At 37.7% G+C, this 22,786-nt stretch overlaps 5 protein-coding genes across 5 annotated transcripts in view; 1 reads left to right on the plus strand and 4 right to left on the minus strand.

Moving 5' to 3' along the window:
- The window catches only part of LOC141594372 (rop guanine nucleotide exchange factor 14-like), a 206,763-nt gene that overhangs the window by 44,574 nt on the left and 139,403 nt on the right, over positions 1-22,786 (minus strand). The window lies entirely within an intron of this gene.
- Positions 442-10,242, minus strand: LOC141594202 (uncharacterized). Its single transcript, XM_074414360.1, has 15 exons — positions 9,948-10,242; positions 9,760-9,848; positions 7,734-7,800; positions 7,500-7,615; positions 7,140-7,206; positions 7,005-7,053; positions 6,415-6,500; positions 5,967-6,232; positions 5,741-5,796; positions 3,966-4,051; positions 3,148-3,240; positions 2,699-3,059; positions 1,852-2,369; positions 1,061-1,295; positions 442-853 (listed from the first exon to the last, which is right to left on the minus strand). The coding sequence occupies exons 1-15, from the start codon at positions 10,140-10,142 to the stop codon at positions 597-599; spliced, it is 2,541 nt and encodes an 846-aa protein (XP_074270461.1). The 5' UTR covers positions 10,143-10,242; the 3' UTR covers positions 442-596.
- LOC141645580 (uncharacterized) lies at positions 11,542-12,937 on the minus strand. Its single transcript, XM_074453990.1, has one exon. It carries the CDS (start codon positions 12,685-12,687, stop codon positions 12,082-12,084), a length of 606 nt encoding a protein of 201 aa, XP_074310091.1. The 5' UTR covers positions 12,688-12,937; the 3' UTR covers positions 11,542-12,081.
- On the minus strand, positions 15,401-18,601 carry LOC141594227 (uncharacterized). Its single transcript, XM_074414374.1, has one exon. It carries the CDS (start codon positions 17,115-17,117, stop codon positions 15,570-15,572), a length of 1,548 nt encoding a protein of 515 aa, XP_074270475.1. The 5' UTR covers positions 17,118-18,601; the 3' UTR covers positions 15,401-15,569.
- LOC141594215 (putative anion transporter 3, chloroplastic) lies at positions 18,288-22,431 on the plus strand. The gene is made up of 8 exons (XM_074414368.1): positions 18,288-18,704; positions 19,931-20,157; positions 20,301-20,652; positions 20,744-20,788; positions 20,878-21,024; positions 21,136-21,273; positions 21,966-21,999; positions 22,112-22,431. Exons 1-8 carry the CDS (start codon positions 18,288-18,290, stop codon positions 22,279-22,281), a joined length of 1,530 nt encoding a protein of 509 aa, XP_074270469.1. The 3' UTR covers positions 22,282-22,431.

Consider the following 22,786-nt stretch of genomic DNA (forward strand, 5'->3'; position numbering starts at 1 on the left):
AAAAGGTGAGTGGGAAGCACATGGGGATGCCCCACCTTGTCCCCTCTCTCTTTTTGTGAGAGGTCACAAGCTTGTGACGGGATTAGCCCGTCACAAGCAAGACTAGCTGAAAAACGAAATGACACATGAGATTCACTCATTGGTTAATTTCTCTTTAAGGTGGGGTCGAGACTCACCCAAAGTCTTAAGTTGAGTCTTGGATTTCTAAGATTCAACTTAAGACTTTGTCAAGACTAGGGTAGATTATTGGTAGTTTTTGAGTAAGTCTTGACCCTTCAAGAGTTATGACTTGCTGTTTTTAAAAACCTAGTTAAACATTCGTCTCCAACATCATAAATTTCAAGAGAGTAGAATTTTTTACCCTAATTTCACTTATAGCTACCGATAGTACTGCAGTCAGATAGGTTTAATTCAAAGGGATTCAGAAGGTCGTCATCAAAATGCACACGAAAAGGAAGATTCTTTTACCAAATAAAAATGCAGTATCATGCATAAATTAGTTTGCTACATCTACAGCATGGTACAAGTTACGCAACAAAATTTATGAATTCCTCAATTGCTCAAAGCCAACTCTATGCTCCTACCATAGCTTCTTTTTATTCATTCATGTCGGTCTGGGTAGTACCTTCGTCTTTCATCTCAATGTCGTTTGTGGCAGCAACTCCATTTGCTTCCACATTGTGTGATTCAGTTTGACGGTCATTTGGGGTTCCCATGCGTGTGTCGAGTCTTTCAAGCAGATCTTGGCAATCTAGTGCTGTGACCATAACATTGATGTTGGACCTTCCCTTCCAACACCCAATTGCTATTGTTGATGAATCCATTTTCGGAGGACTTGACACTTCCTGGTGAGCTACAGCAAGTGATCAAGAAAAATTAGTGATTATAGAAGATAGGATCCTCCATTTAGTTATGATGAATATCTGTAGGCTAATGTTCGCCCTCGAGTATTAAGAAAAGATGGATGCTGATATCAATCCTCGGGTTCAACAAGACAAACAAATCACAAGACAAATAAAATTGATAATGGTAACTGGTAGCCCTAATTGAAGCAACTAACCTTGTTTAAGCACCACAACGCAACTTCCTAATTCTAGTTTGGTAGCCCTCTCCCCCAATTCAGCATCAACAAAATCACCGAACTTGATAGATTTGTACTGCAAGAGATGCTTGAAATCAACAAGCGATGCAACTAATATTTGCTTGGTTATGTAGGGGAGCAACACTGGCAATCCTTCTGATGATATGCGATATCTACATGCTGAGGAGTTACCATCTTTCGATGTCTGCCGTTCCTGCAACGTTACAAATTGATTAGATACGAGATTGACAGAATTCGCCTACAGCCGGTTTCTGCCACCAAAACAGGACATTGTATTTATCCAGAATTCCAGATCTTCTAATTTCTTATTTTTAGGCCTTTAAATGCTCCCTAAAGCACTAAAAGATCATTTGATCTTGGGTACAATGGTCATACAGTAGAACAGGGTCATCTGTTAGATTTTACTGAATGAACCTTAAAAAATCACCATCCTCGTTTGACGTATGACTGTTTTGCCACCTTTAATTCCATAAACAGAAAGGCAGCATGAAAAAGCTCGTGTGGGAGAATTCTTTCAGCTGAAAATACACAATGACAAGCTACTAGGTATTTGGCTTTTCTATATGTATCTCAAGAAGTTCAGCTTTGTTATCATCAACCTTAATACCTCTATAAGTTCCAATCGACTACAGTACAGGGATTCATATATACTTCACAAATATAGGAAAGATATACTCTTTCTAATTACAGCAACAACTATAGAAGCTTAAATATTGAAAATGCTGAACAGTAAGCAAAAGAGAACTTACAAACATCTTCAGGCCAACAGAGGCAATCTTAAGTTGTTGTCCTGCTAAAAGATTCAACTCCAGAACATCTTTCACTGGTTTAGATATATAGTATATCCTCTTCACCCTCTCAGTATCACTATTTCTCGACACAAGATGACCATACAATGGAAAAGAGTCATCTATTCCATAGAATTGTTTGATATTGTTCACAACCGTTTCCTCTTTAAACAATAACACAGGGTCGACACCTTTCCATTTGCCCTGGACCTGTAACTTTCTCTTTATTCCAACTTTTGCAGGGCTAGGTTCCTTATTATCAGGAGCTCCTTGATCATCTGATCCATCATCACCCAGTTTCAGAGCTTCATTGTCTAAGGAAGTTGCATCTGTTTCTGCATCATCTGCCGGGGCTGTTTCGCATAATTTTGTCTCTAAAAGATCATCCACCTTACTTGCATCTTCCACACCTAATTTAGTAAGTTCTTCATTGTCATTAACCATGGGCTCAATGGCACCCGCATCGTTCTCTTGAAATACTGCAGAAGTTTAAAATAGTTGCAACAACATTACTCAATGCCTCAAGCCATCAAAAACTCCCGCCTATGTTGGAAACACAGAGGAGCTATCAAAGGTTCACCTATGGTAACGTAAGTGGCCAGGTGGGTCAGAAGTACGCAACATTACCCTGTGTTGGAAACACAAAGAAGTTGTTTCAAGATGACCCACAATAAAATTTTATTGGGAACAGCACCGACCAATAGCTACATTGGACACTTTATTGGCCCATTATATTTTCTTTCATCATACACAAAAGCCAAAAAAAAGTGGATCTTTGGCTCCATTGGAAATGGACATGGAAATGTACCTGGAAAAGGAGAATGCTTGTGAAAGACTGCGATAAAAAAGGATCCAGTGTTCTGGTCATGAGGCACAATTCGCATGCAACGCTCAAGAGGGAGACTTGAAACATCATCATCGTCAACATCACAAGATGGCAGAGAATCAGCTTCAGAAGGTGAAACGGCATCTGTTTTAGCTGGATCCAAAGCAGAATCATTAGCCATCTCCCCATCATCTCCAATACATGTTTCAACCGCAGGACCATCAAGAACTTCAGACGAATCAACATCATTTCTCCCTGAAGGGAACATGCTACAAAGGATACCAGGCCTTCGATATTTTGGCACAGTTTTATATGAAGATAGCCAAAGACCTTTGTCCCTGACCTGCATATCCATGATAACAATGCCTTATAGCCTTGATCATCCAACTAACGTAATCATGGGAGCAGAGAAGCGTGATTTTTAGGATTACCTTCCATTTTTTAAGACCAGGACGACGAACAAGCTGAGGGAGCTCGCTAGAGACGTCAATAAGTTCAACAGAGTCCCCACACCTTCGAAGGATCTGAAGAAAAAAATATGACATATTTGTACACAAAGGACAAACAACAGAAGATCACTTTATATGAATTTAGCACCACCAACTACAAACAATCTCCCCCTTTTATATTTTTGATAGAGAGAAACTTAAAGAGCTGAATGCTACATTTACGATTTCTGATAGGTAAAAAGCATCAGCTTCACAAGGAAAGGTAACATAGGAAATATACAACCGTTTATAATATATCATCATCAGAGTTCAGAATTATCGCCAAGAGATCACTAGACAATTTCATCCACAAACTTCTTCCATTGGGAAAAGAACGAGGTAGCAGAAAGGCAACAAATCTATTCTTCGCCCCCAAAAAGATAAACAACTACACGCTCACACAAAGAAAAAAAAGGTGGACAAAGCCTCACATCAAATACCCTACACTTGATCAGTTGATTGTCTATATGACTCTTACCAATTATTATGTATCATACTAACTCACAGCCAACATTGACCAAGTCCCTATCACCAAACTCAGAGTTACACTTAATGTTATGCTTGTTGATAGAGCTTGTATGGATATATGAGGGAAAGAAGACAATGAGGTCACTTCATCTTTGAAGGAGTTAAACCTAGCTTCGATAAATTCATTACAACATTAACAGCAAAACCTTAGTCCTAAAATGATTTAAGGTCATCATTTTAATTCACTAAAAAGAAGAAAGTACCAAAAGAAGTTTTTTTGGAGGAGCATTTACCTCAGCGACTACAGCTTCATTTTCCACTGGATTCATGGAACATGTTGAGTAAATCATTCTTCCCCCAACTTTAAGCAGAGAGATACCTGTCGCAGGAGAACTCAACCCCTTTACTTAAGACCAAACTCAAAAAACTTACCACCAAGTAAATAAGAATTCTTTTTAATTGTTAGGAGGCCTAAACAAGTCAACCACGACAGTAACATTTACAGATCTTGATCAGAAAAAGTATTATCCTGGCATTTTTGCATAGGAACATTTGGTAGTTTCCAATAATGCCAAAGGTTTATTTAGCGACAAAAAAGCCAACGGTTCACAGTTATATGTCTTTGGAATATGAGTAGAAGCCAACCGACAGAGGCTTGTCAGACTTACAAGTCATCAAGAAATACTGTTCGGGTGTATTCAACAAAGGAGAAAGGTTGCACAAATCTTCCCCCACCCTCCACCTGGTCATATGCAGGACAGCAAGAGCCTTTAAGAGTTTGACTCAGTTGAGTGATATTGTAGTAACCTAAGCATTTTCCTCCAAAGATTATATTTTCACTGTTTATCCTTGAGGACATTAATATTATGGCAGGAGCCTTTCAGGTTGAATCGTTTATTCCTGGATTCGAGTGTATACTGTGTGTGTGTGTGAGATACAATGCAAATTATCAACTCCATCAAAGTGAACTCTATTGAGCTAGGCAAAAAATGAAATATAATAACAGATCTTCAAAGGGATCTTTATGGAGCCTGAATATTTATTAAGAGCTTCATGATGATGCTGAGGTACTAGTTTCAAAATCCATACAGTAAGAGAGGGAGGGAGTAAAAAAAATAAACCCTTCCATGGTTTTGCTATAAACATTCTACGAGTCTTACTAGTGATAAATTCTAAGACATTACCTAAAATTTACCCCAGTTTGCAAATAGCTACCTAAAGTTTTATTTTTTGTTAAATACCACCTATTATTTACCAAAGTTTGTTAAACACTACCACAAGTAGATTTCGTTAAAAATAGTCAAATTTCTGTTATTAACTAACGGAATCACGTGACAATTGAGATCTTCTTTTGGTCTCTTATCTCTTTCCCTTTCTTTCCTCACAACTCTTAATTTCTATTTAGTAAAGGCTAATTTAACTCCTATATTAATTCACAATCGCCATCTGTGAGTTGATCAATGAAGTAGAATCTCTTCTTTCGTTCTTCACAGTTCACATTATCTCCTTAGTTGGTATGCCATTTCAGGGACAATGCTATTTCACAGTTCACATTTCCGCCTTTGGAGGGGCGACTTGACATTGCTATTGTGAGGAGTTGGTAATGACAGGTGACGAAGGGTTTGTGCTGGGTGAGGATGGACAAATATAGAAAGAAAGAATGAAATTGAGGGTATAAATAGGCAAATAGCTATGGTGAAAATTGCGTTAAAAAAAAGGAAACAATGTATTAATAGTAAAACTCGGAGAAATTTGATAATAATGGATAGAAAATGAGGGCAATTAAATGTCATTTATAATGGCAAGTAATTCCATAAGTCAATAAACAAAGTTTGGGACTTTTTTGACGGAAATCTACTTCTGGCAGTGTTTAACAAACTTATGTAAGCAATAGGTAGTGTTTGACAAAAAATAAAATGTTACATAGTTCTTGGCAAACTAGGGTAAATCTTAAGGTAGTGTTTGACGAAAAACTCAATCAAAAAAAAATCAAATTCGGTTGTACTCGTTCGTTTCCTTTCTTACTTAATGACATGCAATTTTAATTAAAATTCTCAACAAAAGCTACCTCGCATGGCAATCTTTAGCTGCAGACAATGTAGCCCATTGCCCATTCCTGCATTCCTGTAAGATAGACAAACAAAGAAAGAAAATGAACGAAATGTCAACATCAACCAGTAAGACAAACCGTTGTGGCAATTTTACATAGATGCAAATTCTTGGTAAAATAAATGTAAATTTATTGGTTTGACTATGAAATAACATTCAAAAAAGAACATTGAAACCAAAAATACCATTTTCTCCAAATGTCTGGGGCCTTTCGGAGAGTACCATCACCGCTGCACGGCACATCGCATAAGACACGGTCAAACATAAGCTGGTTGATGCTTAGGCCATTTTCAGCTTCAACAGTGGAAGAATCATGGTGAAATTTGCTGAGACGACAGCCAGGGAAATTTTGTGCTTCATGATTGGTAACTATTAAATTGGCAGTGCACATTCTCTTTGTCTGATGGATAAGAAGGTTACTTCTTTGAATATCAACATCATTTGCAACGACCTGGTGCACAAGGGAATTTTAACTAAAATCATTAAAGTATTGCCACCACAAAATCCAGGAACTCACCAAAAATATATTCAAAAAAAATACCTCTTTCAAAATAATGGTACAACCCTACAACAAAGGCTAAGAATGTCCACAAGTAGAAAAGGTAAGAAACGGAAAATAAAAGAACCAAGTACCATTCCATTTGGCAATGAGCCAGATTCATTTGTGCGATGAATAATCTCAAGTAGCTGAAATGTTTTTGATCCCGGCGCTGCACACACTGCACATAAGAAGTTAAATAGGAGAGGTGAAATGTCTGACGTCAATAGGAATGGTTCACTTCAATTAGCCGATTGTGTTAAGAGTTTTAGATAACCAAAGGCACGTGAGGCAATAAATTAGAACAACCACCACAACCAGGAGGGGGTTCACCATATCAAATGGTGTAGCATGTTGTTGAAGAAACATGTGAGAATTGAGTTTACTGCTACACCATTAATTATGCTTTGACCCTTCATTAGTTAAGTTTGTCAATTCCCTAAACTAATGGATTGATACTCGTAAATGTCGAGTAAACATTTCGCTACACCATATCACCACTGAGTGCCTCAATGGCTCCCGCAAATTGCGGGGTAAGGGCCAAGGGGCGGTTAGATGTACGCAGCCTTACCCTTGTGTTAGCAACATAAAGATGCAAAAAATTACAAAAGAGAAATAAAAGGTGATGTCGCTTTAAAACCACATAAGTTGGGGTCATAATAGTAGTAAGGAAGGACATGCTTACTGTCTAGTACATAATGATCTGGGTGTACATCCAGAAATAGAGGTGGTACCTGTTTAATAAAAATTACCAATCAGTGTAATACTTCAAAATATTTCAAAAAAGAACACATGTGATCTGACATGCTAAATAACCCACCATGCTGACAGCCTCTTGCCGTGTTATGTTTCCTATTTCATTAGCTAGCTTCAAAAACTCATGGAACCTGAAAATACACCACCGCATGGCATAAATACTAAAGTACCCTATCAGCAAAAAAAAGGACAATACAGTAAGTTAATAGCTTTTAGACCCTGTTCTGTTCACACTTCACGGAACATTCCCTTAAGTGGTTCAAAACTTCAATCCACCACAGTTCTCCTAACAATATACAATTCAAATAATGCTTAACTATAATATCATAGTCAATTGTATCGCTCCAACAATTTCTGTCACTTTTGTATGTGACTCAATTTTTAGAAGGTTTTTAATGGATTTAAAGAAAAAAGGCAGCCTCACCTCTCGAGTGTTTGGTTTTTCCTCAGCTGATTACGTGAAAAATTAGAATGCCATGCAAGATTTTCTGGGTACCAAGGGAGTGGCCTAATGGCTGCAGCTTCATCTTCCCCGGAGAACTGGTACAAAATAACAAGCAAAGTTCAGGAATTAAAGTATCATAGACACTACATGAAATAACAGTTTGGAGTAATGCTCATGATAATTGGAAACAAATACAAAACATTATTGAGCAACCTCAGTCTGAAGGGATTTGACAAAGTCATTTTCTAGTTGTGAGCGGATATCCGAGCAGAATTGGCTACTGCAAAATCCAGGCATAGAACAGAGAATCAGTAAAAAGAAGGATATAACATAAGATGTGAAAGGGGGAATAATTGTCTAGAACGCGTCATATTTCAGACATATTCTTTATTTATATAATAAGATGGCTTCACTCTGCTTAATGGCCTTTCTCATTAATGATTGAAAAGAAAAGGTTGCCACCCTGGTTGATAAATATAGGAAAGAGCTCATAACTCTTAATTTGTATTGTCCTAATTGACGAAAGGTTTTTTGTAAACTTATGCACAATTCAGGGAAAAAAAAAGACACTCAAAGAGTCGCAATTAAACAAAACAATGATTGAAACTGTTTCTGTGTAACTTCCTCCCCTATATTTTAAGCACACGATATCACATATTCATACTCATAAATGTCTAGTACACTTATTATGAGCCCAGTTTTTCGACTCTGTCTTTTACTAACAAAGGTGTGTAGTCATAGTTGTAGTCAGGCTCAAATCAAATTAAATTGACTGACAGTACCAAAATCAAACGGATAAACTAGTAGAGATTCTAAAAGGGGAGAAGTAACTGCGTAAATTCATAAAACCATGTTGCTGGTCAAGCAGCCTAATCTCTACAAATTCCATCAGAAATGTCAAAATCACTAACCCTATGGTGACAGCCTACTGCCAACCAGTGGCAACCATAGATCTTAGTATTAATAAACTAGGCATAAGAGATAAAGAGTTAATAGGGTTTGCTACCAACAAACCCATTACCATCACCGCAATATATTACCAAGGACTAAATGAGCCATATGGTTCATCCCAGAATGTGTAATCCATTCACAAAATCACCTATAGCCATGGTGATAACCTACCTACCTGTGGGCCTGTGGCATCCCCAAATTGTACCACCCCAAGCCCAGTGACAAATAAACACAAGTTTTTGTTTCAGATACTGTAGGAGGGAGGGTTAGGAAAAATGAAACGATGTCATGCTTCCTCCATATCTTCGCCTATGTTGAAAGGACTTTGAATTCACTTCACAACAACAACAACAACAACAACAACAACAACATTACCCCAGTGCCTCAATGGCTCCCATAAATTGCGGGGTAAGGGGGGGTTGGATGTACGCAGCCTTACCCTTGTGTTAGCAACACAAAGAGGCTGTTTCCGAATGACCCAAGATGGAAATTGTGTCGAGAACTGCATCGAAGGACCGCTACTTCACAAAAGAAAGAAGAGCAGCCACTTTAGTGAGCCATTTTGATTTATTCCATTATAATCCATAACCAAAGAGTAATGAGTCTTTGGCTCCATTGAAAATATGGAAAAGTTTGAATTCACTTCACATACGAAAAAAAAAATGAATCCCTCCATTTTCCTGCCACCCAATTAACTACACAAAAGAAATCGTTCCATCCTTTGTTTTCCTTTCAAATGTCCTCATCGAAACCAATGGTTAAAAGTTATCCGGTCATCACTCTAAAAATCACCATCATTATCAGCTTACCGCCACATAACATTGGCTATAAAACAACAACCCCTAAGCTTATGTAAGAAACATACAGTATCGCATTCGCATACTTACCTTAGACATCAAATATAAATCAGCCTATGTAAGAAACATACAGTATTAGGATATTACGCCCATTAGAGCCGACTATCATTAGGATTTGCTAAAATAGGGTTAGGTTACGAGATATGGCGGCTACCGTCTAGGGTTTAGAGTGTGATTTTATATATATATATATATATATATATCCTCTTATGTATTCTGATGCAACTATCATAAATCAATAATACAATTCTCCCTTATGAATTCATCTCCCCTCTATAATCTTAATATACAGTACATACAGTATCGCATTCGCATACTTACCTTAGACATCAAATATAAATCAGGTGAATTTGAACAAAGGTAAACAAATGACGGAAACTATTAAACCCTAAACAACAAAAAGAAACCAAAGCAAGGGAAGAAGAATAAACCTAGAATTGATACGGAAAGCAGAAGGCAAAGGCTTGCGTAAAAACTCCATAAAAGTATCCCATTCTTCAGGAGCGACAATTCCTTGCTCCTGCAAACTCGGAATAAATAAATAATTGAGACGGAGAGAATAGACGATGAAGTAAAGAAACAAATGATTGAGACGGAGGAATAAGTGTATACTCCGTACCTTGTAATAGTCCTCGAAAGCAGCGTTGTGAGTAGTGAAGGGGTCCCATCTAACTTTATTTTCAGGATTGTTAGTGTTGTTATTATCAGCAGTGTTGTTATCGGCGGCGTTGGAGTTGGAGGAGTATTTCCAGACATTTTCGCGGCCTTGTTTGAAGTGTTTGCGCTGCGTGCGGCTGCGTCCTCGTCCGCCCATCGTCGCCGTCAATTGGAAAATGGAGGGAGGGATTATGAGGTTTTGCAGGTTTGCAGTTGCAATTTGGAAATGTTGTGATACAAATTACAATGGCAATTATAGGTGTGGGATGGAGCTGCTCATTGGGGCGGGCTGGGACGGGCCAAGGACAGGTTGGGCTGGGCTGGGCTGGGTAGAGCAGCACTGGCACGGCACTACCATTAGACCGGGCTGGGCTGGTTTTGGTCAGGCCCGGGCATAGCACTATAGGACCGGGCTGGGTACTTTTTTTTAAAAAAAAAAAGGGCTGGAAACCGGGTTGGGCTGAAAAAACCAACACTAGCACTGCCCGTATTGCTAGCTGGGCCGGGCCGGGCCATGGGCTGACCGGGCTGCTAAAATCTGGTCCGTGAGACATGGTCGGGCCGGGCCAACGGAAAGTTGGCACGGGCTTGTACTGCCGGACTGATAGGGGACCCGGGCTATGCTAGGTTGGATGGCTCCCCATTTTGGCCCCCCAATGTAGGCTCGACCGTGCTGGGCCGAGATGACTTGTATTGTTGGTTAGCTTTACCATCTACTATCTAATGACTAATAAGATCGTTAAACTTAAATCTATTTTCGCCAACATACAAACATAAACCACATTGAGACTTAAATTGAGTCCTAAATGTCTAGGATTAGTTGGCATGTAAATCTGTATTAATCCCATTTGTATGTCATTTAACCTTTGATTATATTGCGTGCATTAATTTGAAGCGATTAGCTTAACTAAACAATCTCCCTTAGAAATTTTGCACACAATCTCAATAGCATTGGAACGAAATTTAGCTGATTGAATAGTTCCATATCATTAAATTAATAAATTCATAACATAGAAACAATTACGCCACTCTACAATCGAGTTAACTAGTAGCTACACTAAACAACCCGCAATTTCTTCATCCCTTTGGATATCGAGTGCACTTCCCAGTTTTTATAACTTGTTATTAATGTTTCATGTTATATCGTGCACTCTAATCAGTTGAGTAACATAACTCTTTTATAATCAGATATTGTCTTTATTATTATCTATACGATATTTTACATGCTTTTACAAACGCGATTTTCCTATTGATCAAGTATACAATTACATAAAATGTTAAATTATATTATAGAGTAATTTTTAAATGCAAAGAATAGTCATCAACTTTTCCTTAAACCTTGTGACTAAGGACAAAGCTAAAACCACACAAGTGGAAAATGTGAAATACATAATTTGTCAAAGTTGTTGCATGCGGAACATAAAGCCTACCTGATATATACTTACAAAGGAAATAAAGATGTTTACATTTCTTACAAACTTTGACTTTAAAGGCTTACATAGTTACATACTTACATACATACTTGATAGGGATACTTAATTATATATTACTCCGTACATAGTTACATGTCTTACATACATACTATATGAATGTATTTCGATAAGGTAAATTAAAAAAAAAATCGAAATTTTTATCCTGTAACGGGACGAACGTCCTACTAGCCCCTTCCTAACTCCACCCTTGTCTAGTTGTCTTTATTATTTTATCTAGGATCTTACACCCTCTTTTCTCTAGGATGCTAATGTTTCTAATTGAAGAAAGACATAGGAAATACAACTAAATTTTCTAAAAAGAAAAAAAATAGAAGAAATACAAGTTTAAATGTAAAAGCAATGCTAAAAATGTGACTTAATCCCAATACCCGATAAAACACAAATTCTCGTGTAACATATTATTCCAAATACCCGTTTTAAACAGCTAATTTGGTTCATGGAAATGATAAATATCTTTTGAATAGATGGTTTACATTTATAATCAGACAAATTCATCAAAAAAAAAAGTGTTAATTTCAAATATAAAATTATTCGACTAAAATAAAATTGCGAAAATCAAAACGTAAATAAGAATATATGTAATTTAAATAATTAAACTTAAACTTATTTAAACTTAGGAGTACAATGGGATTCAAAACTAGTCCCATCTCTATGAAATTGTAATTCACAAAACAAATTACACAAGAACTTAACTGATTTTAACGGCCCAACTCTCCATCTTGCTCTTGTTCTACCCAACAAATGAAACACAATTCTATCCTCATTATAAGATCTTGATACCATAGACTCTTGTTCCGGATCCAATGGTATCGAACTTGATTTCGCAATAAATTGGAATAAAACCGACCCATTTTTACCTACCTCAAAAGGCCAATTCTTAAGGGTATCAATTTTAATCCCGTGAAAACTCAGGTCATAGTTGAAATCTGAAAAGCTGGCTTGAGCGTCCTGGTTATCATTCTCGGCCCTCATCCAGAGGGTAATTTGGATATTTAATAACCCGGCTTGACTCGTGTCAAAGTTGTCTAGATGTGCATTTGTGACAATAATGTATGGCACCCTAGGCTTAATAACAAGGTACCCTATAAAAATTACCATACCCGTAAAAATAACAATTATGGTTAAAAATGTGCATACTATGGCTACACACCATATTAACGGGTGGGTCCGGCGTTGCCCGTGGTGTCCGCGGCCAATCACGGTTGGCATTAACGAAGATTAATGATGAAATTAAGGAAGATATTGATGGGATTAATATAACAACATTCGGCATTAAGCCAATGTTATTAACTTTAAATAAATTTACGTCGAAATTTTGTTGTATATATTTTTATTTGGGAAGGTTCGGAATTAGAATGTGGGGTGGTTTTATTTGTTGGGATAGTGAGGAGGAAATCATGTTGAGGAAGTTTAAGGTTCTTGATCTTCATTTTGAGGGAAGGTTTTGGTATCTTCTTTACTTAGAGGTAAAGCTAATTGTACCAAGAAAATGAAGAATGTGGTATTATATGAGTTTACTTTAGGGATTATTGTATATGTATATAATATTCTCCCGGTCTCTCCCACTCATCAGATTCCTTACATTTTTTTTTCCGATATGTTTTAAAAAAAAATGTAAGGAATCTGATGAGTGGGAGATTAAAAAAAAAATTTACATTATTTTTTTAGTCTACAAGTCCGATTAACTAACATACGTATCGTTAAAAGTCACATGCATGTGAAGTCGTAAAAGTCCGTATCAGAAGTAAATGTAAAGAATTTGATGAATGAGACGGAGTATGATGTATGTTATAGGGTACTTTAATGTGTACTTTTAAGTACTATTGTATTGAAAACAAAGAACAAAAGTATACTACACTTCATCTACAAAATCACAAAATATATGATGCCTTTGCCTTTCTCTTTTGTGCTTCTGTTGATCTAAAGGGTTATTCAGGTTGTTTTGTTAAGCATAAGATTGTTTGTAACCATAGTCGAGTACTCGACTGGCATGGGTCGTGGAGTCAGTCTTGTATAAGGCGATTTTACACTAATATAATTGAAAAATGAATCCAAACACAACCCTATTAGTGGGTAAAAGATTTCATTTTACGATAAATTTGTGTAAAACCACCTTACACATGTATTTGTATTCTATAAAAAAGATTACCTTAATTGTCGTTAGGTGTAGTTTCCATCCAACCCAAAAAATATTCAGTCATATGGTTTTCTTTTTCTCGAATTAAATATTCAGTCATATGGTTTTCTTTTTCTCGAATTATCGGTATATAAGTCAAATAAATGGAGGAAGTGGTGCTTAACTGTTTAGAGGTAGGTCGTAGGGGTGTGCATTATCCAGTCCGGACTGGGAAAATGGACTAGATCGGAATCGAGCAGAAAGATGGACAATTGCAGAAAATAATTTTCAGTTTCAGTTTGAAGCTAACGACAGCGATTCCTTAATTAGGTAAATTAATACATGCGACGGGATTAAACTCAGACCGTTGTGGGCAGATTTATCAAGGTTTTAGCACATTTTGTACCAGTGCTGGTTACATTTTTGTCATAACCAACATCAAATTAATACAAGCAATTCTGGAATTGTAACTTAGAAAACCAATATTTAAGACGGAACATCTTGTGCTGCTTTCAGCATGAGATAAGCTGAGAAAATTACCTAGCACAGATGCACAATATATATATATATATATATATATAACTGGGTCGACACAGTCGCTTCTACAACATCAGTTCAGCATTTCAATGTCGGAATACATGGGAAGATGGGACCTCCAGTTTTGTTCCAACCAAACAAAACCCGCTTGACCATTTTGACAGGTCTAACGAGGGTGGTACAGCTACATACAAGTGTATAACCATGCTAAGGCCCTTACTCAACTGCATGCGAATTGCGTGGTATATAGGCTTCATAACACTGAGAGGCTCTGTCAGCCTTAAATGAACTGTGTCCCGAACCAGTAACAACAAATTAAGGAGAAACATGAAAGCTTACTCAAAATGCCTAACCATCAACCGGATTTATCATACAACGATCTTTACCTAAGATAATCTTACATTCAATTCCCAAATAGACCTGCTGTCAATCTTTCCGAGATCTAAGAACAACATTCTCAGGCTCAGCCGTAGACCCAGCAAAATTGAATTGGCTCAAATGATCCAACCTGAACTTTTCCGGCTTGATATAGAGTCAGGCACTCCAAAATGACAAAAGTCAGAGTTGGACTACCTAACCCAAATTGACTCATCCCAAAATGACTTGAGTTGACCCGACTTATATCATAATTACTAATTTGAAATTACACCAATGTTGATCAACCAACAGCCAAAATGACCCTTGTTACGCCTCCAAATGACTCGAATCAACTTGAAATGACTCAAATCTGAACTAACGTAATAGTCACACTCGGAACAGAATTGAACATGTATATGACCCATCTGATCCAAAGTACATAACAATATAATATACCTGGAATGACTTAAAGTGAGGTTACTCAACCCATAGCCAGGGAAATGAACAATTTTCAACTAAGAATCTAGAAGGTAACTCGCTAGGTAAAACTAAGAAAGGATGAAGCACATAGAAGGTTAATGCAATGTAAGAGAATAAAAGCGTAGAGAGTCTCTCGGTCAAGAGCAAACCTCGCTAACAACAAAACGCTGGCAAAGACATCAATCTCCTGGAGGCCAGCTCAACAAACTTAAGAGTAAAACACAGAGAGCTACAACATTCATAATAACAGGAAGCCTACTGCAAACAGCGTGGAGTAAAAGGTATCGTCTTTAAATCAATTAAAGACTCAGCATCCAAATGAGTCTTAAAATGGTGGAGTAAACCAATTGATAGCAAAGACCGAGTGTTAAGGCAGTATATATGAACACCTTACCTTGCCCGTGAAGGAATTCGAGATGTGGGAACGGGTGGTGACTGGCGAATAAGTTATACCACATCTTAGGCAACTGTTTTATGCTAAAAGCATTACCATTAATAGCAACAGTTACTTGAAGTAGATAGAAAGAGAAAACTACCTAAAGGCTACCCAGAAAAGTAAAAGAGGATAAAAGGGAAGGGCTGTAAAAAGAGCACGGAATGATCATCGCAAAGTGCGTGATTTCCACCTCCTCTCGAGATTGTCATATACATCTCTAGCACTCCGGCCTTCTTTATAAAATGCCTTCTGCAATTTTTCCATGGTGTCTACCTGAATGATAATTCTCTGGTCGAGCATATCATAGGCAATTCTTTTGAGTTCCGTGAAACGGCCTATCTTGCACAGTGCCACCAGCAGGACATTAGCAGTATCATCTATTGACGGGGCTTTGTTTTCTAGCAAATAATTCCAAATCTCGATTCCCGTCTCAGGATCATCTTGGTCAAACAACATATCAACAGCGGCAGTACAATTGCGAGGTGTGGGAAGGCATTCGTTCTTTATCATTTCCCTGAAAAAGCTTGCTACTTCACGGCCCTTCTTGTTGCTTATTAAGCATTCAAATATTGTGTTATAGGTTAGGGAGTCGGGAAACACTCCATATGTTGGCATATCATCGAGGAACCGAAAGGCATTGTCAATATCATTGTTGTTGCAAAACAAACCGATCATTGCATTGAACGTGATCAAATTGGGCATTATATCACTCCCCACCATTGTATCCCACAACGGAACAACATGAACAGAATCATTTTGCTTAACAAGAATATCTAGAGCATTCGAAAAAAACGTCAAGCCCGGCAAACATCCTTTTCCCTTCATGACATGGAGAAACTTGACAGCCTCATCAACCTGAGATTTGCTTAATAACGTGTTCAGGAAAGCAGTGTAAGCCGCCATATTCTTCACATCCCACCCCACCCGAACCACCATCTCGCCAAACGTGGTCTTAGCCTTGGCAGCATTCCCTTGCTTCTCCCAACCCTCTAACAAAATCGCAAAGGTATCTCCATCAGGTGGAATCTTACCCTTGATTTTGTCGAAAAAATTGTACGCCATTTGAGTTTGATTTTTCTGCATACAAATCGCACTCAACAAGGAGTTCATCGCAACCACATCAGGTTCAACCCCATACTTATCCATCACATCAAACGTCATCATAGCATCGTCAAATTTTTTCACCTCACAGTAACTCCCAAACACAGACACAAATGTAGCAAGTGAAAGCAACCCTTCTTCCTTCATTGTCCGAATAGCCCCCCACATTTTGTCAAACAATTGATTCTTACCAAGCAAATCAACCATCAAATTCCAGGCATAAGCCGAGGGTTTATGCGAAAACCCAGCCCATCGGAAAAACCCAACAGCACCATCAGGACTATTATATGAGAGCTTAAGCACCTCCTCTACAAGTTCCGGGCTCGGCGTAATGCCACTATCATTAAGGGCAGAATCAATATCTGGATTTGGGGTCCTAGAAACAATTTCACACAAAATTCTTGTTCTTGGTGTTACATACACAGCATCAAGATAAGTGGGAAACTTTTTTCCAAGATTATTAGGGTTTATGCTTTTTGGGTTTTGTGATTTTGACAAATTTGGGACATTTCTGGGTGGATAATTTCCTCCAGTACCTTCATCCATGGCAATAAAACTAGGGTTTTTATTCAAAGATAAAAACTTTATGTAATTGGGTAGTAAAAAAAGCATAAATTTAACAAATTGACATCATATGTGATCTAAAAGTGTCAATTATAGGTGGGTAATTTCGTTTAGAATCCTCATCAATGGCAACAAAATTAGGGTTTTTGATTCAAAGATCAAAACTTTATGTAATTGGGTATTAAAAAAAGCACAAATCTAACATATTTAACATCATAAAAGATGAATTGCAATTATGCCCAAAATCTAAAAGAGTCAATTTTAGGTGGGTAATTTCCTGTAGAACCCTAATCAAATGCAACAAAATTAGGGTTTTTTTTAATTCAAAGATCAAAACTTTATCTAATTGGGTAGCAAGAAAAGCAGAAATCTAACAAATAATCAACATAAAAGATGTATTGCAATTATGCCCAAAACCTAGAAAGAGTCAATTGGCAATGTATAGAAAAGAAGGAGAGTAAGAGGAGGTAGATAAACCTTGATGCTGTATCAAATTAGCAATCTTGGAAAAAGAGTCAACAGTATGTTTGTGTTGTGTAATTGTGTTCTGTTTTGTTGTATTTGTAGAAGCGGAAGAATGGTCTCTCAATAACTGAGACCGTCTCGAGTTCTTGTGCCTGTTGATAGATGGTTGTATGATTTCTGGTGCTGTCGACTGTCCACTGTCCAGGTTAATGAAATGCTGATAAAAATGGTCAAACGGACACAACTTAGCTAAAACCCGAAAAAGTCTACTATTAACATCGTAGACATTTCTTTTACTATCGACTTTTTATTGTTGTTACGTTTTGCGTCTATGCTTCTCTTCTTCGAAAGAGAATTAATACTCAAAAGACGCTATTTAACGACGACTTTTCTTTTACTGTCGACTTTTTATGGTAGTATCATTAGAGTCGATGACACAAAACAATGTTCGGTGTTTGGTAGAGACGTATATTTTTCACATTCAAACCTAAGGTTATTCGATTATTTCTTATTTATAAGTTTTTCCTAGTAAAAATTCCCTTGTTATTGTATTTTTTACAAAAATTTCAATTACTCTACCCTTGTAAAAGGAATCAATTAATTGAAGTAAATCCAAACAATAATAGTACAAATAGAAGATAAAAAGTGATAATTATTCTCTACATTTTATTTGTAATTATTTATACTTAGTGGGTAACACAACACTTAATTCAATTATTCTCAATTAGCAAAAAAAAAAAAAAAAAAAAAACAATGACATCTCTCATTTATTCTTGTTCATCATACACAAAATTCAATAATTTAACAAACAATTCAAACAAAAAACAACAAAAACCCAACAATATACACATTAATCCATCATCATTTGCATTAAATTTAACAAATTCTCGGTCGAAATCTCCGTCAAAAATAAGATTATGGAAGAAATACAAAGATGGTAATAGTTTAAGAAATGTAGAGGTGAATTGCAAGGAAAATGATGGAGAAAATGGAGTATTTTTATTTAAAGATGATGAAAATGGTGAAGAAGGAAAGTATAGATATAAAGTGGTGTGTTTGGTGGCTATGGTTATGTGTCTTTTGAATGCTAATAGAATTGTTATGTCTGTTGCTGTTGTTCCACTTTCTCTTACTCATGCTTGGTCCACTTCTTTTGTTGGCATTGTTCAGGTATTTTTTTTTTAAATAGCGCTAGCGTCACCTGATGGTATTGAGTTCAGTTTTTTTTTTTTTTTTTTTTTTGATGACGAGGGGGTTGAGTCTCCCGGGCCCATGCATTCCCGCACCACCACATGGACCATGTAAGCCACCCTTCGGGGGCTGCAGTGGCCAAGTGATCATCGCCCCAGCTGGTAGTCGAACCCGGGACCTCTCAACTCCTGCATTTCTGCAAGCTTCAAGGTTTAATCCGGCTACCACTAGACTAACACCACTTGGTTCAGTTTAATAATAGTTACGTGTTACTTGTTAATGTCACATGTTTTAATTCGTCTGTGTTATATATTGTTATCGGGAAATACGTGCTAGACTTGTATCTACTCATGATGAATAGAAAAGTCATTTGAAAATGTTGTAAATTTTATTTTGCATTGGGTTAGTGAGGGTCACACAGTGGTGAAGCTAGGGGGTTAGCAGGGGCGGTCGCCTCACTGTCGGATGAAATTTTCAAAGTTTTTAGTTAAATTTTTTCGAGTGTACCTGATGAAATTAGTCGTTCGCCCCCTAAGTTAAAATTCTGGCTCCGCCACTGGGGTCACAGGGATTGGTTTGGATCCTCTCCATTTCTTGCCCTCGCCAGTTGACGATGTTGTTGGTCCTAACTGTTGTTGTACTGGGTTAGGAGGAGGTACTAGCTTAGCTTTGTATCACAAGTATGAGACTGCATGTATATATATGACCAATGAGAAAGTTACTTGGTTACACTAGTAGAACAAAATCACTCTATTACTCTCAAGACTCGACTTGATGTGAGTATTGTATTAGTAGAGTTGAGTTACCAGAGAGATCTTAGCCTAGCTGTTAAGACGGAGGTATAGTGACAATAGGTCATGGGTTCGAATCCCCCTCTCTCATATATTGTACTGACCTAGCGCCTCATTTGACACCAAAAAAATTAGTTGAGTATAGTAGTATTCTCAAAAAAATCCTTGGGGACATTTTCCTAATACTATCAAGGTAACTTTCAGAAAATAGTCGTTGATCACCTACACGGCTACATGCGTACCATTATTGGATACTTATAATCGAGTCTAAGTGATATAGTCACATAGGCTTTGTTTACACCCAGAGATCGACATATATCGTCTTGCTACTCATGATAGTTGAAGAAAGTCAATAAACAATGTAAGCATAATTTGTAATGTATGGTGTTGTTTCTTGGTGTCCTGTGTTATCAGTCATCATTTTTGTGGGGTTACATAGTCTCCTCAGTAATTGGTGGAGCAATGGCTGACAAATTTGGCGGAGCAAGAGTTATGGCATGGGGTGTCGGATTCTGGTCACTTGCCACGTTCCTAACTCCATGGGCAGCTGATTTATCTGCCACCACCCTTTTAGTTGTTCGCGCTTTTTTTGGACTAGCACAAGGTGTTGCTATACCCTCCATGAACATAATCCTATCAAGGTAATTAACTTTGATTTATCTACTTATGCTTGTTTTTCATGTAGTGTTGTAACATTTGTAACATCCACGAACTAACGTGTCTTAAAGAAGAACTAAGAAGTAATGGAATAACTTTGATGCACTGTAACCGCCTTATTATGTAGGTGGTTTCCAGTTCATGAACGTGCGCGTGCAGTTGGGATTTCTTTGGCAGGATTTCAACTTGGCAATGTATTAGGTTTGTGTGTGACTCCAAATTTGATAACACTAACCGGAATATCTGGTCCTTTTGTGTTGTTTTCATCCCTCGGCCTACTTTGGCTACTGGTATGGAGTTACGGAGTCACAAATGATCCAAAGGAAAGCCGATTTATGACAAATTCAGAACTGCAACTGATCCAAGCAGGGAAGGCTAATTTATCTGTCAGCAATAATGCTAAGGTTCTGCCTGTTCGCCTTCTCTTATCGAAATGGCCTTCTTGGGCAATCATCTTTGCCAATTTTACTAACAATTGGGTATGTTTCCACCATTCCCGAACTTGAATCGACCAAAAAAAAAAAAAAAACACATATGAAACAGCCTTACATTTTGTTCCCGGTATTGCAGGGTTATTTTGTTCTTCTATCATGGATGCCAATTTATTTTAAAACTGTAAGCATCAGCGCGCTACTGTGTTTGGCTTGTGAAGTTTCTTTGTTTAACCATTTGTTGATTAATTTTGTTTCGGGATATTGTCTCAGGTACTTGGTGTGAACCTAAAGGAAGCGGCGTGGTTTAGTGCAGTGCCATGGGGAGTGATGGCAGTTTCTAGCTACGCTGCTGGTGCAACATCTGATTACTTGATCAAAGCTGGCTATGCTTTGATACTAGTTCGTAAAATCATGCAGGTAACCCGTCTCCCAGCGTGGTTTTGTATCCTGATTCTTTCCAACACGACACTTGGACACTTCATGAAACGTAAATTAAGCAAAGTAACAATGTGTTTGCATTCTCTGCAGTCTATAGGTTTTGTTGGACCCGGGTTGTCTTTACTTTGCTTAAACTACGCCACGACTCCCGGTGTTGCATCTGTGATACTAACAATTGCTTTGAGTTTCAGTGCTTTCAGCCAAGCTGGATACTTACTCAATATACAAGTACGACCTTTTATCTCGTTTATATTGTCCAACCGCTATTTTCTCACAATATTCAATTTCAAAGCATCTCATTATAGACGGGGATATCCGTCTATAGCTATAGACAAGCCAAATATCCACTCACTTTAAGTAAAACGGGCCAAATGTCACCACCTTAACGCTAAATGTCACCAGTACCATTTCCATGTGATAAACTATCTGTTGTAGCTTAGGAAATGACACTGGTGACATTTGGCGTTAAGGTGGTGACATTTTGCCCGTTTTGCTTAAAGTAGGTGGATATTTGGCCTGTCTATAGCTAGATGGATATAGAGGTGGACAACATGGCGGGCCAGCCCGGCCCAGCCCGGTCTCATGGGCCAGATTTCAGCAGCCCGGTCAGCACTACGGGCTGTGCTAGTGTTGGGTTTTTTCAGCACAGCCCGGTTTCCAGCCCGTTTTTTTTTTAAAAAAAAAAAAAAAAAAAAAAAAGTAACCAACCCAGCCCAGCCCGCCCCTATAGTGATGTGCCCGGGCCTGACCAAAACCAGCCCAGCACAGCCCGGTCCTATGGTAGTGTCGTGCCAGTGCTGCTCTACCCCAGCCCAGCCCGCACCAGCCCGGCCCGACCCAATGAGCACCCCTAAATGGATATGCGCTGTCTATAATGAGAATTTGTGATTCAATTTTGACGTTATTTATGTGTTGAGCAGGATATTGCGCCACAATCGGTTGGACGACTTCATGGTACATTATTTCCGATTCTTATACGTCTAAATCCTCTGAATATTAATAGTGTATGATATGTTTAAGGATATAAGAAATAACAGTTGATTAAACCGGAAAAGGGTAATTACAGGTATTTCAAATGCAGCCGGAACATTTGCAGCAATAATCAGTACAATTGGGACCGGCTATTTTGTAGAATGGCTTGGATCTTTCAAGGCATTTTTGATACTGACGGCCATGCTCTACTTCGTCTCGACTGTATTCTATAACCTTCATGCCACCGGAGAACGAATTGTTTAAGAACATAATTATCAACTAAATTTCTAATCTCAATCTCATTTGTTGAGCAGATAGCCAGATACTATGCTTAACCTTGTAGTTAAACCGTAACTAAGCATTAATTGTCTAGCGGATTATTTCTTATTTTCTTAAACTTTACTTGAAATTTGATTAAGTTTGTATTACTTCTTTGTGTTATATAAGCAATTTTGCATTCCTCGTATAAATTAGAGAAATTAGAAATTTCTTTCTTTCTCGGATGTTATTGAAGCTAAGGGTGTTAGTGAAACAAGACCGCTTGACAAGCTCTTGAATTCGTTTTATGCCACGATGACTAAGACAGACAACGACTAAAAATCAAGACTAAAACCGATAATGAGATCATGACTTGTTAATTCCACGTAACGCAAATGTATCTTGGGAGTTGAGACAATATTTTTAGCACTAGCTATTTAGTACAGTATATTCTAGTGACGTTATCTCATTTTCCATTAAAAAATGAAAGACGATAATGCCGACAAAGAGT

Source organism: Silene latifolia, chromosome 1, assembly GCF_048544455.1.
Source record: "Silene latifolia isolate original U9 population chromosome 1, ASM4854445v1, whole genome shotgun sequence".
NCBI lineage: Eukaryota > Viridiplantae > Streptophyta > Magnoliopsida > Caryophyllales > Caryophyllaceae > Silene > Silene latifolia.